Consider the following 19,713-nt stretch of genomic DNA (forward strand, 5'->3'; position numbering starts at 1 on the left):
TAAATGAATATAAATGATTATCTGATTAAGTGGGAACTAGGTAGATGGTAGATAGCAGTGGATGTGAGACTTTTCACTGAATACCTTTTTATATTGTTTTATTTTTGAGCCATGTGAATAACCTAAAAAATTAAATTAAAATTAATAATATAACTGGAATAAAATAAAGCTTATCTACAAAAAGTAAAATACAACTTATACAAGATACACTAAAGTGAAAAAGCAAGTTGCAGAATAGTATATAAAACACTTTTACATTTAGTCATCTAACAAATAGTTTTAAGTCCATAATATATGTTCTAGAATCTAGGGTTATAGAACTAAACGAGGCAGCCAAGGCTCTGGCTATCATAAAGATTACATTTTAGGAGTGAGTAGGTATGCAAGCACATAAATAAACAAAGGTAACAGATACTTCGGTTGGGAAATAGTTATTTGATGGATGTCACAAAAAGCCTGAGGAAGTGACAAATGAGCTGACATCTGAATGAGGAGGATGTGGGAAAAAAGTGGTTTAGGAAAATAATGTACCGAGTGCAAAAGTCCTGAGGCTGGAACAAGTCGGCAAGTTTGAAGATCTGGAACTTAAAGTTCCTGCATAACAGGGGAAAGTGGTAGGAGATGAAGTCGGAGTGGTAGTCAGGGAACAAATAATGGATTTAAATTAAAAAATAATACATATGTTTATATAGAAATTGCAAATATTTGAAGGACACACAATCTTAACATTATTAAGTGGCTGTTTCGTGGTTGGGTATTGGGGACTCTTTAAATTTTCTATCTTTAAGAGAAGTGGGGATTTCTTAAAGTATTTAAAAATGCATAAAATAAGGGCGCCTGGGTGGCTCAGTCGTTAAGCGTCTGCCTTCGGCTCAGGTCATGATCCCAGAGTCCTGGGATCGAGTCCCGCATCGGGCTCCCTGCTCGGTGGGAAGCCTGCTTCTCCCTCTCCCACTCTCCCCACTTGTGTTCCCTCTCTCGCGGTCTCTCTCTCTGTTAAAAAATAAATAAAAAATCTTAAAAAAAATAAATAAAAATGCATAAAATAAGAAATATGCTTCAAAAAAAGTTTTTTTTTAATGCAGAATATTGAGTAGAAATCTAGTAAAATGAATACTATCCCTAGAAGCTCGACGATTCCTTTGGTTCTGGTCCCTCTAGTGGCCATCCTGGGGTACTTCTGGTGGCTATGTCCAAGCACAAGCAACCTATGGTGAGAGCCAAAAAACCTTCAATGAAACTCTGACACACTCAGAAGGTTAAATTCTTGAAATTGTGTAATCCTTGCCGAATGGTGGGTGGAGAAAACCCCCAAATCGCTACAGTGATTGTTACAATCACCTACTGTACATCATGAAGCAAAGGCCAGCAAAATCTTCATATTTTTTTTTTTTTTTAAGATTTTATTTATTTATTTGACAGAGAGACACAGTGAGAGAGGGAACGCAAGCAGGGGAAGTGGGAGAAGGAGAAGCAGGGAGTCCAATGCGGGGCTCGATCCCAGGACCCTGGGATCATGACCTGAGCCTAAGGCAGACACTTAACGACTGAGCCACCCAGGCACCCCAAAATCTTCAGATCTTAAAACATGAAGAAAATGCTGCAGGTCAGTTGTCTTGCAACTATCCAGGCCCTGGTCACCATCTCTTCTGAGCCTTCGCTCAGGCCTATACTGCCTTGTCTTCTCTCCACCTGGATAAGTTATGATTCTCTCCTATCTTAGGCAGCTCACCCCTCTGCACAGCTTCCCCAACAGCTCACTTTGTCCATTTCTTAACCCGTCCCTAAGTACGTCCTGACCAGGATAAAAATAGCTGACATTTAGGGAGCTGTCACGGGGTACCAGATACCATGTTAATTCATGTTACCTTGTTCAGTCCTCAAATCAACCCTGTGACGTACTTGCTATTATCACTACCCTTATACAGATGGAGAAGGGCAACCTAAGGCACAGGGCCCTACAATAGGATCATGGTTGGTAAATGGCAGCTTGGAATTGAATCCCTGTCTGACTAGACCACATGCATCGAACCAGTTACCTATACTTGAATATATGGCTTCTTATCTAGATAGATATTGCATATATATTTTAATCAGTGTAGATCATGGATCATAAACTCAGATGTGTATAGGGACTAGGATGTGAGTGCAGAGAACTTGGTATTACACTCTGTATTTTCTCAAAGGAATATGTCCTCTTGTTTTTCTTGAAACGTAGGGCCTTCTTGCTCTGTCTTTTGTTGTTCTACATTGGATAAAAAGGGCGCCTGGTGGCTCAGTTGGTTAAGCGACTGCCTTCGGCTCAGGTCATGATCCTGGAGTCCCGGCATCGAGTCCCACATCAGGCTCCCTGCTTAGCAGGGAGCCTGCTTCTCCCTCTGACCCTCCCCCCTCTCACGTGCTCTCTGTCTCTCTCATTCTCTCTGTCTCAAATAAATAAATAAAATCTTTAAAAAAAAAAAATAGGGATCAAGAAATATTTCACTTTTCTCTTAGCTGTATGATAAAACTGTAAGTGATAATGCCTGGCAACTGACACTTGGCCTCAGTGTCAGAGAACAACAGGGAATCAGGAGGCTGACACAACAATACAGGCTCCTTCTACAAGGGGGTAGTCCCACTTTAGCTCCAGGCAAATGTTGCCACTTGGAGTGGCAAGTGAACCCCAAACTGTCAGATCTTCCAGTGCTTCAAAAGGAAGTAGAAGCCTGGCGTTTTATGTAAATTTTCCCAATTTTAAAATGTTGGCAACTAATTCACAACTAGGAACACGGTTTGGTAGGCCTGATTTGATCTGTGGGTCACAAGTTCAATCTTGTCTCTTTAATTGTAATGCAAGTTCCTTGTGAGGAACCACTTAAAACAAATTCCTTTTAGATCTTTCACAGTGCTGGGTACATACCATGTATTCAAAGAATTTGTGCTGAGCCACGAAGCTGCTTATGAGTGTTACTCTATATTTAGATTTCAATTCCTTTTGGCAGGCATTCATTTGGCAGCTTGGGCTTTCACAGAATCATACAGTATCTGTGAATTTACCACAAAATCAGATGGATTCTCTGAATTTACTAAAGAGGATGGGGCCTACGACATAGAAAATATTCATCAAAATTTCTTGCTTTTGGGGGACGTCTGAGTGGCTCAGTCGGTTAAGTGTCTGCCTTTGGCTCAGGTCATGATCCCAGGATCTGGGATTAAGTCCCACATCAGGCTCCCTGCTCAGCGTGGAATCGGCTACTCCCTCTCCCTTTACCCCTCCTCCCTGCTCGTGCCCTCTCTCACTTTCTCTCTCTCAAATAAATACAATCTCAAAATAAATAAATAAATAAATAAATAAATAAAATTTCTTGTTTTGGGGATGCTGGGCTGGCTCAGTCAGTAGAACATGCAACTCTTGAACTTGGGACTGTGAGTTCAACCCCACTTTGGGTGTAGAGATAACTTAAAAAAATAAATTTAAAAAATAGTAAGTTTCTTGTTTTTATTCCACTAATTTGCCTGAGTAATAATCCTCAGATTAATATTCTCAGTCTTGGTTATACCTTGATGCACGTTAGAATCACTGGGAGAAACTTTACAAAATACTCCTGCCACACCCACAGAGACTACTTTTTAATTAGTCTGCAGGATGGTCCTGGCATTGGTATGTGTGTAGGTATACATATATACATATGTGTGTGTGTGTGTGTGTGTGTTCACCAAGTGATTTTAATATGTAGCCACACTAGCGGATCACTTGTCTAGGTTCTGGGAATCAGAACTCATAGGACCAGAGAATCACAGATCTTACTGCCAGGAGTTATCTCATGAATGATTTGGTCCAGTTTCATGCCCTTAAGTCACTATTTTCCTAAAATTACCATCATACCTGATTTGATTACTGTATTACTAATATACTCCACTGTAATTCTATTTGAGAAGGGGGAAAAAGGCTGAAATGTCAGGGACTTATTTATTTAATTAAAAAAATTTTTTTTTAATTTTTAAAGATTTTATTTATTTATTTGACAGAGAGCACAAGCAGGGGGAGCAGCAGGCAGAGGGAGAGGGAGAAGCAGGGAGCCCGATGCAGTGCTCGATCCCAGGACCCTGGGATCAGGACCTGAGCGGAAGGCAGACCCTTAACTGACTGACCCACCCAGGCGCCCCAAAAGATTTTTTATTTTTAAATAATCTCTACACCCAACGCAGGGCTCAAATTCACAACCCCGAGATCAAGAGTTGCATGCTCCACTGACTGAGCCAGCCAGGCACCCCCTGTCAGGGACGTATTTAAGTGCTTCCTTCCCAAACATTATCAAGTGACTATTTAAGGAATTTCACTGTTTAAAATAAATCTGTTATAGGGGTGCCTGGGTGGCTCAGTTGGTTAAGCGACTGCCTTCAGCTAAGGACATGATCCCAGGGTCCTGGGATGGAGCCCTGCATCAGGCTCCCTGCTCCCTGGGAAGCCTGCTTCTCCCTCTCCTACTCCCCCCTGCTTGTGTTCCCTCTCTTGCTGTCTCTCTTGTCAATTAAATAAATTAATAAAATCTTTAAAAAAAACAAATCTGTTATAGTAATAGACACAAACCAGTGACTTCTTTGTTTACTAACAAATGGCATATTAACCACCTTTTTTATGATTATTAAAATGAGTAATTTTTTAAAATTGAAAATATACATACACTTAGTAAAAATTCCGAAGGTGTGAAAGTATACAGTAAAGTTTACCTACCATTCCTATACTTGGGCCATCTAGTCCCCCTCTCTGAAGGCAAGTACTCATGGATTTTTTTCTGTATCTTTCCAGAGGCATTATTACCATAGTTTAGTTATTTTTTATTTTTATCCTTGAGATAGGAATTTTTAGTCACTCTTTTTGACAAATCCTTGAGAGTAACGGTGCTAAGGTATCAACAGCCTTTAAAGAATCTTTCACAAATTCTACTCTATGTCTGACTAAACAGAAAGACTCCTTTTTAACACCCTGTGCTGGTCTCAAAATGCTGTTTTGCTCAAGGCCAGGGAGGGATTTTATTAGTTTGTTTTACAAATTGGTGACACTGACACGCATGGAGGCTAAGGTCCTGGCAGGCTCCGTTTTCTTTCCACTGGATCTCACGCTGGAACAGCGCAGTAGCGTTTGAGAAGCAGGCTTTGGGAGCTAGGAGCTTGCAACTTTTTTTTTTTTTTTTTAATCACAGCTTACAAGCGGTGTCCAGGATCCCAGCCTGAGCAGGAGCGGGGGCCTGCGTTGTGGGAAATCAGGACGAACGGTTGAAGGCAGTTTCTGGAACTTGGATTTAGCGCCTTCAGAGCTCGGGTTGCGAAAAACCGCAAGGGAAAAGTGCCGGTTTTGTTTAGCACGACAGGAATTTGGCGCGAGACTGGAAGGAAAAGAGGGGCAGGAGAGCGGCCAGTCTGAGAACGACTCGGGGTGCTGCGCGGAGCCCACCTATAGGCTCCCTAATTCCTTTCCTCGCTCGGCGCTTCTGAGACTTGTAGTGTCCTTTTAGTTTTTCTACTTTTTGTTTCCACCAACCTTTAGCTGTTTTTCCCTTCCCACTTAAAGACTACCGCATTTGATTGGGTGTGGGTGGGTAAAAACCAACAAAACAAAAAACAAAAACACTTCCGGAGGGATGGTTCCTGGAGGCGGGACGTAACTGGGACTTCCCGCGAAGCCCCGTTCACGCTAATCCCGCGATGCTTCCTGGGAGTTGTAGTCCTGGGGTGCGCGACGCTTCCCGGGCCAGGGGAGATTAGGTGTTTTTTCTGATCTGGTTTGTTCTGGGTTTGAGCATCTGAGTCAGCGAGTCTTGAGGTGTAAAGAGCTTTAACTCTGTTAAAAAGTTCTACATGATTCCTACTATATATTTTGCAGTATGTATTTTTTAACGTTTTTTTTTCAATGACCGTATGTAAATAAAATGAATGGTAGTTGCTCTTTTAGAATATTAAAAAGCATAACAAGAAAACAGAAGTGGTGGTATGACTACGTTGACTTGGTACCAACAGTTCAGAAAGGTATAGACTGAAACTAAAAGCCTTTCTTCTGTACCTGCCCAGCTCCCTCCGTAAGAAGAAAAACCCCAGCCTTTTAAAGAAAAAATTATAGGTGCAAATGTACATATTATTAAAAAGTATACAAAAGTGATAGTGCTATAATACTCTTCTCAAACTTCCTTTTTCATTTGATAATCCATCTTGGAGATCTTTCCATACTTGCACAGAAAGAGCTATCTTACTCTCTTTTTAATGGCTGTATTGTAGTTTATTCCACAAATATCATAATTTATTCATCTACTGCCATCTTCTCTGTTCCATTGAGGGACATTTCGGTTGGTTCTAATTTTTTTTCTGTTGCAAAGAATGTTGCAATGATCGCCTTGAACATATTTTGGTGCAAATCCACAGGGTAAATTCATAGAGACAAAATTGCCTGGTTAAGGAGATGCAGCTTTAGAAGTTAATAAATACTACCAAATTGACAAATTGTGCCAATTTACACTCTTATCCAATAATGTATAAAGGTATTTACTTCCTCACTTCTGCTCTAGTGTTGGGTATTATCAAACTTCAGAGATTCCACTTCTCTGAAAGGTGAACAATTTGTTTTCTTTTGATTAGCAGTTTCATAGTCATAAATGAGGTTGCACTCCTGTGTGTATTGGCCATCTGTATTTCTGAAATACAGATATTCTGTACAAACAAACATATTCTCTGCTCAATTTTCTACAGGGTTGTTAATTTTTTTCTTACTGATTTGTCTGCGCTTCTTGAAAATTAAGGAAGTTAGTCTTTTGTCTATTACCAGAATTGTGAAATTTTTCTCCTAGTACATCATTAACCTTCTTCTTTTTTTTTTTAAAGATTTTATTTATTCATTTGAGACACAGAGATATATATATAGAGAGAGAGCATGAGCAGTGGGAGAAGCAGAGGGAGAGGGAGAAGCGGATTCCCCGCTGAGCCAGGAGCCCGATGTGGGGCTTGATCCCAGGACCCTGGGATCATGACCTGAGCCGAAGGCAGACACTTAACCATCTGAGCCACCTAGGTGCCCCACATTATTAACCTTCTGATTTTGCCTTTGTATTTTTTTTTTTTTTTGCCACACAAATGCACTTTATATTGATATACTCACATTGGGGGGCCTGGGTGGCTCAGTCGGTTAAGGCCACCGACTCTTGATCTCAGCTTGGGTCCTTTTTTTTTTTTTTAAGATTTTATTTATTTACCTGACAGAGAGAGAGAGCACAAGCAGGGAGAGTGGCAGGCAGAGGGAGAGGGAGAAGCAGGCTCCCCGCAGAGCAGGAGGAGCCTGAGGTGGGACTCGATTCCAGGACCCTGGGATCATGACCCGAGCCGAAGGAAGTTGCTTAACCAACTGAGCCACCCAGGCGCCCTCAGCTTGGGTCTTGATTTCATGGTCTGAGCTCAAGCCCCACGTTGGGCTTCATGCTGGGTATGGAGCCTACTTAAGAAGAAAATTATATGTTCATTTTTATTAATTTTTTCTATGGCTTCTGGGTTATTTGATTATATGCAATTTATTTTGGCATAAGGAGGAATGGTTCTAGCTTTATCATTTATCATTTCTCCAAATACTACCCAGAGGTCCCAACATGATTTTTGTTACCTTTATTGGGGAAAAAGCCCCAATGAACATTAAAAACATACCCTATTATGAGATACTATGGCAGGATTGGAGGTTTATTTTGGGGAAAGAATAGAAATAAGTAAGTGGCACTCCAACTTTTCTCAAAACATCTGCTTATCTTGTATTATTGCTTTTTCTGAACAATGCCCCATAAGGGCTGCTTCTATTTATTAAAATAAGTAATGAAAACTTTTCTAAATAATATACAACTTAAAAAAGAAAAAAATTATGAAAATGATTTTAAAAGTGAGAATTATTGAAGTAGAATTCCCAAATTGAAAAAAGTATTATGTATGTTTAGATATAAGGCAAAGTTTTCCCCCAAATCATGCTTTAGAATAAAAGGTAGATGCCTTGTACTTATAAACTTACAATACATTTTTCATAATATATGATTCGAAACATGTAGGTTAAAGTAAATCTTAAAAGTTTTTTTTTTTTTGAAGATTTTATTTATTTATTCATGAGAGATAGAGAGAGAGAGGCAGAGGGAGAAGCAGGCTCCCTGCGGAGTGGGGAGCCCGATGCGGAACTCGACCCCAGGACCCTGGGATCATGACCTGAGCTGAAGGCAGATGCTTAACCGACTGAGCCATCCAGGTGTCCTGTAAATCTTAAAAGTTAAATATTGTGAAGTCATTTGATCATTTTGTATATAACTAAACAATTAAAGTATGTAGGCATTTGATTATTAATATATACATATATGGACCCAAACATTTTGTTTTTTTTGATTGTCTTTTGGTGAAATTTAGAGTTGGCTTTTATTCAGACCTATGGTATATGGTATATTCTTGCCATTTTGGTATTTTTGATCACAACTTTAGTTTGGATATAGCAATACAATACTTTACCCTTAGAAGAAGTTCAGAGGTATAAACATCATTTAGGAATAAGGAGCAGGGTTCGGCGTTGTTTACCTTGCATTATGATTCCCGTAAGCAAGGAGTCTTTCCGAAGATATAACAGTTGGACTTACCAATCGGAAGAGATAGTAGCTGAGACACCTGTGAGAAGGGACACCTTGTGATGGCAGTATTCATTTTATTCTTCTTTGTCAACTGTACAGCACAATGTTAGCTTCCCAGGATGAGTAAACTGGTTAATTACACAGCCACAGTAGGGTGTGCAAGAAACCAAACCAAACCAGATGAAGAACAAACCCTCTGAATTGTCATCTCTAATAAGGCAGTAAATAGCTGTGTGCTGTTTGGCATTTTGCAGTTTTTACTGACTTGTTTTTTATTGCTCCTTTTTTATTACAAGAATAATATATGTTGGGCGCCTGGGTGGCTCAGATGGTTAAGCGTCTGCCTTCGGCTCAGGTCATGATCCCAGGGTCCTGGGATCGAGTCCCTCATCGGGCTCCCTGCTCCTTGGGAGCCTGCTTCTCCCTCTGCCTCTCCCTCTCTCTCTCTGATGAATAAATAAATAAAATCTAAAAAAAAGAATAATATATGTTCACCTTAACAAATGTATATGAGTAAAAAGAATAAAATGTAAACCATCTGTGACCCCATTATCTAGTGATAACTGGTCTGTTTTGGTATATAAGCTTTTTCATATTTTATAAATATACATAACATATATATTTATAAAACTGACATTGTACCATACATATTTTAAATTTTATATTTATATTTCGACCCAGTGACATTTACAGTCTTCGTGCTTAGTGAATTTTGACATAGTACATACAGGCTTGTAACCTTTTCTTCACCAAAAAATGGAGTGTGAACATTTCCCAGGCATTAGGTATGTTTCCACATCATTTTATTATTTAAAGGATTTTATTTATTTATTTGACAGAGAGAGAGAGAGAGAGCGCGCGTGCGCACAAGCAGAGGGAGGGGGAGGAAGAAGCAGACTCCCCGATGAACAGGGAGCCCAAAGCGGGGCTCCATCCCAGGACCCCAGGATCATGACCTGAGCCGAAGCTTAATGGACTGAGCCACCCAGATGCCGCTATACTGCATTTTATTTTTTCCTGTGTCAGACACTTGGGCTGCTTCTACCTTTTGGTTATTGTGAATAATGATGCTATGAACATGGGTGTACAAATACCTGTTCAAGTCCTTGCTTTCAGTTCTTTTGGGTATATACCTAGAAGTGGAATTGCTGGATCGTATGGTAATTCTATGTTTAATTTTTTGAGGCCTTGCCATCCTATTTTCCATAGCAGCAACTTCACATCATTTTAAAGCCATTTGTCGGTTCTTCTGGTCAGTATTTTGTGATACCCAAGTAGACCCCAAATACCCCAAGGGATGTAGATTTCTCAAAACAAAAATAGCTATATTTTATTTTAAAATTCCCTACAGAGGGGCACCTGGGTGGCTCAGTCGTTAAGCGACTGCCTTCGGCTCAGGTCATGATCCCATTGTCCCGGGATCGAGTCCCACATTGGGCTCCCTGCTTGGCGGGAAGCCTGCTTCTCCCTCTCCCACTCCCCTTACTTGTGTTCCTGCTCTCGCTGTGTCTCTCTCTGTCAAATAAATAAATAAAATCTTTAAAAATAAATAAATAAAATTCCATATAGAAATTTAGTAAGAGAGGATATACAATGAAGATTTTGTCAAAATGGTGCTTCAGTGCTTTATTTCTTTTCCAGAATAAACCTTAAAGAAGATGCATATACGTGAGCTCAATGAAAACGTTTCTTTTTTTCAAGGTGATAATGTTTAAAGGGTTAAGGTGGTTAAAATGTTGCATCCATGACCAGTCACCTTCTTCTCTAAATCCTAGACCTGACCTGCATATCCTAGGGCCACATCGAGCTGAAACACACTCCCTGAACCTACCTTGGGCTGGACACAAGAGTCTGGAGAGAGCCAGCTCAGGAGCAAAGGTACAGTGAACCAAACCTGGTCATCATACAGTTCTCCTTCTCACTGCCCTGTTTTATTTCCTGCATAGTATAAATCACTATTTTAATTGATCTTGTTTGTTTGCATGTTTCCTGTCTGTCCCCCTCCATCAGAATGTAAGATCCTTAAGAACTGACTTACACCTTTTCCCAGAATCACACTGGGCACAAATCAGGTTCTCAATAAATACTTGTTGAATGAATAAATTATCAAATGATTGAAAATTTGCTCTCCTAATCTATTTCCTTCTACTCTTAAACTATTTTAAAAAATTATGAAATTTTCTAAACACTCAGAAAAACACCCACTACTCAGATTTAACAAATTCTAAGAGTTTTATTATATTGCTTCAAATTTTCTTCTATCTCTTAAAAAAAAAGGAAAAAAGTTAAAAATATACAGGAAATGGAGAAATGGTTAATTTGGGGAGTACGTAAAAATGGTCAGTCTTTGTCAACCCATAAAACGAATGGTTCAAGTGCATTACTTACATAAACTCAAACTACAGATCCCAGGCAGCATTGCAACAGTTCGGCCCGTGGCCTATTCTTTTCTCTTCTGCAAACAGCCAATGAAAGGTAGAGTTTACAAAGGTCTAGGATGACATCTGGCGTATTGACTGTGGTCAGCTTCAAATCAAGTTATTGCCGTTTGGAACGTGCTGCTGAAAACCAGATCTAAAAAGGCTTTTCCGATTAATTTGCAGCTTATTCTCTCTCTTGTTTCAGAGGGAAGAGAAGCTGACTTAGTAATTGAAATGGATGCAATACTTAGTTACAGGTCAGAAGACACCGAAGATTACTACATGCTGCTGGGGTGTGATGAGCTGTCCTCGGTAAGACAGTGGATAATGCTCTTCTTTTTCAAGTTTTTATTTAAGGTGGTAACTTTGAACTTTTAGTCACATTGCCTAGAAACCTAATCTTATATTCTTTTAAAGCACGTTTGGCTTAGAGAAAGTTAAGTATTTAAATCTTGGGTCTTTACTTGGGTAGAGTCCTTTTGCAATTTTACAGATGTTTGTGATTGAGTATGTATATTCTGGCACATGGCCATAGACTCTTATTTCAAACACTAAAAATATGTATTTGAAATTTTATTGTAGTGCTCTTGGCCGTGTTTCACAGAATACATAAGCTATATCTTTATTATGGTATTTTATACTAAAATTGAGATAAATGTAATTTTCTAGTAATTAGTGTTTTTAAAATGTTTTATTAAAATATGTACTTTTATATGAGCAGTTGAATCATATAAGCCAAGAAACATCCTTTTATGTTAACGTTTTAAATCATGTGAGAGAAATGACTTAAAAGGGTGGCTTCTGAAACAAAATGTGTGAAAAACTCTGTGGTTGTTCACTTTGATCTACAATGAAATAATGTTTTTAAAGGGCCACACAATGATGAAGGTTGTAAAAGTTTTTTAAATTATGGAAAACTCATTTATAATTCTACTTTCCAAGGATAACACTATTAATGCTTGGTTTATTAATCTTCAGTCTTTTTCCTATATTTTTTGGAGACATGTTTGGGAAGATATATATTTACTTGTTGATTCCTGCTTTTTACCCACTCAAGGATTTCTCCATGCTATTAAAAACACTCTTCATACATATTTTAATGTTGCACATTTTGTTTTATTGTTGTATCACAATTGATTATTACCTTATTGTAAATATTTCATTTATTCCTAGTTTCAATGTTTTAAATACTGTTGAGATGAATAGGAAGTATATTTCAATTATATTATTAAATATATTTTATATAATTATTAAAATGTTTTAATTTTATTACTAAAATATGCCTATTAATATTAAAATATTTTAAAGCAAAATATTTTTCTATTTATCTTTGTTTCATAAGGCTGGAGTTAAGTAACAAAATGTGCTTAATTTTGTTTGGAAAATAGAATGTGACGGTGGACATAAAGGTTTAAAATCTCCATTGCCATCACACTGAGGGAGTTATCTTAAGTATCTTGTAGTTAAGCACACACTCACACATGCACACACCTGGTTCCAATACTCCTTTAGTTGTATATTTCTCCTTTAGGATAATATGTTACTCTTGTTTACTTTAGTGGTGATTTACTTTTATAGCAATTGAGAAAGCTTATTGACATTTTTACCATCTGTTATGAATTATACTATTGCCAACTAGTTTTTGAAGGAGCTTTTTAAAATCAAAGGAACATAATTTAACTTGATAAGCTTCACAATTTGAATTTAAAAAAATATTGTTATTCTAAGTTATAAAGTAAAGGTCATTATATCCCCATAAATAAATCCCTAGACCCTTTTGGTCAGTCTTTCATAGTTATGTTATTGTTTCCTCAGTCTACAAAGAAGGAGAAGTTTTGAATAGACTGAAAAAAATGATCCTATTGTTTATTTATAATGTTTATAACAGTCTCTTTCATTATAGCTAGCAATTTTGTTACCAGTTATAGTCATACTTACCTGTATTGTGGCATATATTAAAAGCATTGTCTTGGCCATTCCTTCTTTACTGATTCTGTCAATGACATAGCATGTTTAGATTACAATCATTTATTTAAAATGAAATGACCTGTCACAATTTTGTCAATTCTTTTTATATGTATCTTTCCCCTCTTTTCATATATATATTTCCCATTTAAAAAAGATTTTATTTTTTTATTTTTAAGTAATCTCCACACCCAGTGTGGGGCTTGAACTCACAACCCCAAGATCAAGAGAACATGCTCTACCGACTGAGCCAGCCAGGCGCCCCTAAAAATATTTTAATTCCATTTTTTGAGTATTTAGTGTGACGTTTCCTTTACTTGATTTGTATTGGATGGATTTCTTTTACTTCAAATATTCCTTGATTTGATGTTTTAAAAAGCTGTTCATATTCTAAAGCAATTTATTTATTTATTTATTTATTTATTTTTAAAGATTTTATTTATTTATTTGACAGAGAGAGACACAGCGAGAGAGGGAACACAAGCAGAGGGGAGAGGGAGAGGGAGAAGCAGGCTTCCCGCCAAGCAGGGAGCCCGATGCGGGGCTCGATCCCAGGACCCTGGGATCATGACCTGAACCGAAGGCAGACGCTTAACAACTGAGCCACCCAGGTGCCCCCTCTAAAGCAATTTAGCATTTATAATTTCAAAGCAACTTCATATTTTGATTCTATTTATAACAACTGTGTTGATGCACACACACATATAATTCTTTTGCTTTAGTATATAGTTCTTACAATTTAAAGCTTCTGTTGAAAATTAATGAAATGACATATATAAACCCTGGAAGGGTTTCCACACTGTTGAGTAGAAAACAGCATACCCTCATTTCAAAAACATTTACTGAAGGTTGATCCCAAGTTAGTTAGCTTTTTTGCCTTGAATCAGATTTTACACAAAAGACACACGTTATGAAATCTTCTAAAGTCCTTATTAATGCATACACCACACACTCATGATATAAGACATCCTCTCTGGTGTATATCTTACTTGAATTTTTGATATTTAGTCACCATTTCAATCCTGATTTCAAGATTTCACAGACTTGAAAATTGAGCATAAACTTGATAAATGGAGACACTTATTTTTTGTTTCTAGTTCTCTTCTTATTGACTTCAGACCACCTGGGTTTAAATCTTGCCATTTACTAGCTATGTGACCTTAGGAAATGGTTTAACTTTTCTATTCCTTTGTTTCCTAATCTGCAAATAGGGGTAATGATAGTACCCACCTCATAGAGTTATTTTGGGGATTAAATGAGACATGATAAATAAAGTGCTTAGAACAGTGCCTGGCACATTGTGGGTGTGGCTGTGGGCATGGACATTGTTTTGGCCTCACACTAATACTGTACACTTGGAACTTTGTAAATTTAGATTACTCCATAATTGACATTATTTTTTTAATGTTTTATTTTTGAAAAATTTTTTCCTTTTTTTTTTGAGTAAGTTCTATGCCCAATCTGGGGCTTGAATTTACAACCCCAAGATCAAGAGTCATATGCTTTACCAACTGAGCCAGTCAGGTGACCCAAAATGATCATTTTAAATTTATTTTTATTTATTTATTTATTTTAAAAGATTTTTATGTATTCATTTGAGACACAGAGATATATATATATAGAGAGAGCATGAGCAGTGGGAGAAGCAGAGGGAGAGGGAGAAGCGGATTCCCCGCTGAGCCAGGGGCCCCATGTGGGGCTTGATCCCAGAACCCTGGGATCATGACCTGAACCGAAGGCAGACACTTAACTATCTGAGCCACTCAGGCGCCCCAAAATGATCTTTTTTAGAAAAGATTTTATTTTTAAGTAATATCTACACACAATGTGGAAGAGTTCCATGCTCCACTGACTGAACCAACCGGGTGCCCTCCAAAATGATTTTTTCTTTTTTAAAGATTTTCTTTCTTTCTTTTTTTTTTTTTTTAAGATTTTATTTATTTATTTGTCAGAGAGAGAGAAAGCACAAGCAGGGGGAGTGGCAGGCAGAGGCAGAGGGAGAAGCAGGCTTCCTGCCGAGCAAGGAGCCCGATGCAGGACTTGATCCCAGGACCCTGGGATCACTACCTGAGCGGAAGGCAGACGCTTAACCGACCAAGCCACATAGGCATGCCCTAAAGATTTTATTTCTTTATTTGAGAGAGAGAGAGGGAGAGAACACAAGGGGGGTGGGGGAAGGGTAGAGGGAGGGGGGAGAAGCAGACTCCCCAGTGAGCAGGGAGCCTGACAATGCGCTCCATCCCAGGACCTCAAGATCACTATCTGAGCCAAAGGCACTTAACTGAGCCCCCCAGGGGCCCCCCCAGAAAAGATTTTTTAATAGACTTTATAAGAGCAGTTTTAGGTTCATAGCAAAATTGAGCAGAAGGTATAGAACTTTCCCCTATACTTCCTTCCCTCCGCTCAGGCATAGCATCCCTGTTATCAATATCTCCACTAGAATGGTTCACTTGTTATAATGATGAACCTACATTGACACATCACTATCACCCAAAGTCCATAGTTTTTATTATGGTTCACTCTTGGGTTTGTACATTCTGTAGGTTTGGACAAATGTATAATGACATTTATCATAAAGAGTACTTTCACTGCTCTAAAAAGCCTCTGTGCTCCACCTATTTGAATAATTTTGAGCTCACAGAAAAGTTGTAAAAATAATACAGAGTTCCTATATACACTGCATCCAGCTTCCCTTAATGTTAGCATCATATTACAGTTATCGTGCACAGTAAAATTATACAATAATTATCAGAAAATTAATATTGGTATAAAAGTATTAACCAGGGGCCAGCAAGCAATTTTTTTTTTTTTTTGTAAAAGACCAGCCAGACAGAGTCAGGACTAGAGTGAGGTAAGCAGGGCACTTAGGACACACACAAATTTTTTTTTAAGTTCTTTTTTAAGTTTTTTTTTTTAAGATTTTATTTATTTACTTGTCAGAGAGAGAGAGAGCAGAAGCAGGGGGAGTGACAGGCAGAGGGAGAGGGAGAAGCAGGCTCCTTGTTGAGTAGGAAGCCTGATGTGGGACTCAATCCCAGGACCCTGGGATCATGACCTGAGCTGAAGGCAGACGCTTAAAAGACTGAGCCACCCAGGCATCCCAGGACACAAAATTTAAGGAGGGACTAACTCTCAGGGTTGTGCAAGTGCAGAAACCTAAGAGAGAGAGAGAGAAAGAGAGTACCTCCTTAAACCTAGGTATCCTGCTTGTCTCACCCTGGTGCTGTCCCTGAGATAGCAAACATTTTACTTTTTTATTTTATTTTATTTATTTTATTTTATTATTTTTTAAAAAGTAGGCTCCATGCCCAGCATGGCTTGAACTCATGACCCCAAGATCAAGACTTGAGCAGAGATCAAGAGAATGATACCCAACTGACTGAGCCATTGAAACCCCCCCCCACCTTTTTTTTTTGAGCTAGCAAACATTTTAGATTTTGCAGGACTTACGATCTCTGTCACAGCTACTCAGCTCTGCCAGTTTAAGAAAGTAGCCATAGATAATATGTGAAATGAATGACGATGACTATATTCCAATAAAACTTTATTTAAAAAAATAGGTGACAGGCCGGATTTGGCCTTTGGGCCAGAGCTAGTCAACCTCTGATCTGAAGGATAGGTCTCATTGTCATTTCATCAGTTTTTCTACTAATGTCTTTTTTCTCTTCCAAGATCCAAGCCAGAATTTTTTATTACACTTAGTTGTCTTGTTCCCTTAGTTTCCTCCACAGTGACAATTTCTTATACCTTCCTTGTCTTTCAGGATGTGGACACTTTGAAAAGTAATGGTCAGTTATTTTGTAGGATGTCCCTCAATTTTGGTTTGTTTCAGATTTTCTCTTGATTAGACTGAGGTTATGTGTTTTTGGAAAGAACACTGCCGAAGCGATATTGTACCTTTTTCAGTGTATCACCTCAGGGCTACACGATGCTGATATGTCTTATTGACCTGAACACATAGTTAAGGTGGTGTCTGTCAGGTTTCTTCTGCCGGGTTTTTGCATTGTAGTTACTAGTTTCCCTTTTGTAATTAACAAATATTTTTGGTGAAGATTCTTGGAGACTGTAGTGTGTCTCCTCAGACTTTCACCCACTGATTTTAGCATCCTTTGGTGGATCTTGCTTATAACAATTACTACTATAGTGTTTGCCTTTCTATTTTCCTCATTCATTTTATATTTATTTCTCAGAATTCTTCCGTAAAGAAAAGTTATCCTTTCTCCCATATTTATTTATTTATTCAACTATTTTCGTCACTATGGATTAATAGTTATTGCATTTTATGGATTATAACACAATACTGCCATTATATATTTTGTGGCTCAAATTGTTTCTCTGGCTCATGTTTTAATTATCATTCCATTAGAATGATGTAGGATCATCCCATGGGATTTATTTCAGGGATATTGTTAATATTTGGAGTTTTAGGGGGAAAATCCAGTTTCACACTAAATGAATTGAAGTGATGGAATTTTTTCTCTTAAAACATTTTTATTATGAAAAATTTCAACCATATATAAAAGTAGAATAGAAACAATGAATCCTCATAGATACTCAACTCAAATAGTTATCACTGGATACTAATTAATTCACTTATTGAAATGAGTCTTTTCTACAGCATATCAGTTTCCATCACTAGAATCAGTTCATTCTTTTTTTTTTTAAGATTTTATTTATTTATTTGACAGCGAGAGAGACAGCGAGAGAGGGAACACAAGCAGGGGGAGTGGGAGAGGGAGAAGCAGGCTTCCCGCAGAGCAGGGAGCCCGATGCGGGGCTCGATCCCAGGACCCTGGGATCATGACCGAGCCGAAGGCAGATGCTTAACGACTGAGCCACCCAGGCGCCCCTAGAATCAATTCATTCTTTTAAGAATAAATCACAGTTTCCAGAAGGCTCCTATTATGCTATAATCATGTTATTTAAAGAACATCTGTCAGTCAATAGTCAAGTATTTATTCAACACTGGGCATCCGGCCAGTACTGGAAGTGACGGGGGTAAAACCAAACCAAACCAAACCAAAAGGTGAGAAATAGTGCAAGTGTATAAGAAACCTGGCATCCAGCTCAGGAGCCAAAGCTAATGCAAAGGAAACAATTTGAGAAAAAGTAAGTGCTGTGCTATGTGGTACTATTTATAAATGCAACAGGAATTAAAGGAAGAATATCTGAAAAGATTTCAGAGAAGAGATGAGGCTTGAAATGATCTTACTAGGTCAAAATTCAGACACATGGAGGGAGAGACAGAGGGTGTTTTTGTTGCCAGGGAAATTTGGAGAAGATCCATCCAAGTGGGAATCAAATTAGTGCCTATTGCACACTCAAGTATTTCCTGAACAGATCAGAATATTGTGCTAATAGGCTATGGAAAAGATAAGTTTTTAAGTTTTAAAACTTAATTTCTAAAACTAATATATTTTCAATAAGGAAATGTGGAGTATGAAGACACAATGGAGAAAAATGTTAACCTAATGCTTAACATCTTGGAGTATGACATATGGGTGTGTGCACATATGCTGTATTTATGGTTTTTTTTTTAAAGATCTTATTTATTTATTTTAGAGAGAGAAAAAGGGGAGGGGCAGAGGGAGAGTGAGAGAGAGAAACTCAAGCAGACTCCATGCTGAGCATGGACCCCGAGGTGAGGCTTGATTGATCTCAAGACCCCAAGATCATGACCTGAGCAGAAACCAAGAGTCAGATGCTTAACTGACTGAGCCACCCAGGCGCCCGTATTGATGTGTTATGTAGGTACATGCACATATATGTAAATATATTTTTTAAAGATTTATTTATTAATTAGAGAGAGCCCGCACATGAGTGGGGGCAAGGAGCAGAGGGAGAAGGAGAGAGAAGTAGACTCCCTGCTGAGCAGGGAGCCCGACGCGGGGCTCAATCCCAGCACCCTGAGATCAGGACTTGAGCTGAAATCAAGAGTTGGATGCTTAACTGACCGAGCCACGTAGGCGTCCCATGTGTAAATATTTGTAAGTGCGTTTCCATATGTATTTAGGGTCAGACTACCTTCATTCAAATACTGGCTCTGCCACTAGATATGTGGTCTTGGGGCAATCACTTAACTTTTCTATTTCTTGGTTTCCTAATCTGTAAAATGGGAAAAATTACAGTATCTCACAGAGTTGTTGTGGGAATTAAATGAGATGTTATATGTACAGTGCTTAGAACAGTGCCTGGCATATAGTAAGTCTCAATAAATCTTAGCTATGGGGCGCCTGGGTGGTTCAGTTGGTTAAGTGTGTGCCTTCGGCTCAGGTCATGATCCCAGGGTCCTGGGATCGAGCCTCGCCTGGGGCTCCCGGCTTGGTGGGGAGTCTGCTTCTCTCTCTGTCTGCAGCTGCCCCTGCTTGTGCTCTTTCTTTTTTTTTTTTTTTTTTTTAAAGATTTTAATTATTGGGCGCCTGAGTGGCTCAGTTGGTTAAGCGACTGCCTTCGGCTCAGGTCATGATCCTGGAGTCCCGGGATCGAGTCCCGCATCGGGCTCCCTGCTCGGCAGGGAGTCTGCTTCTCCCTCTGACCCTCCCGACCCTCCCCCCTCTCATGCTCTCTCTCTGTCTCTCTCTCTCAAATAAATAAAAAAAAATAAAATCTTTAAAAAAAAAAGATTTTAATTATTTATGTGACACAGAGACACAGCGAGAGAGGGAACACAAGCAGGGGGAGTGGGAGAGGGAGAAGCAGGCTTCCCGCTGAGC

At 38.7% G+C, this 19,713-nt stretch overlaps 1 protein-coding gene and 1 pseudogene across 2 annotated transcripts in view; both read left to right on the forward strand.

The window, feature by feature from the left end:
• Nucleotides 1–453: 453 nt before the first annotated feature.
• LOC115938290 (large ribosomal subunit protein eL33 pseudogene) overlaps nt 454–19,713 on the forward strand; it is a 45,314-nt pseudogene continuing 26,054 nt past the window's right edge. The window contains exon 1 of the transcript XR_014146074.1: nt 454–464. The product of XR_014146074.1 is annotated as a large ribosomal subunit protein eL33 pseudogene (transcript). The remainder of the gene's footprint in view (nt 465–19,713) is intronic.
• Nucleotides 11,086–19,713, forward strand: part of DNAJC12 (DnaJ heat shock protein family (Hsp40) member C12) — a 32,578-nt gene continuing 23,950 nt past the window's right edge. Inside the window, exon 1 of the mRNA XM_006728883.3 lies at nt 11,086–11,347. Within this exon, the coding sequence (XP_006728946.1) occupies nt 11,270–11,347 (78 nt within the window). The 5' untranslated portion in view covers nt 11,086–11,269. The remainder of the gene's footprint in view (nt 11,348–19,713) is intronic.

This window comes from Leptonychotes weddellii, chromosome 6 (genome assembly GCF_054177405.1).
Source record: "Leptonychotes weddellii isolate Sample4059 chromosome 6, ASM5417740v2, whole genome shotgun sequence".
Lineage (NCBI taxonomy): Eukaryota > Metazoa > Chordata > Mammalia > Carnivora > Phocidae > Leptonychotes > Leptonychotes weddellii.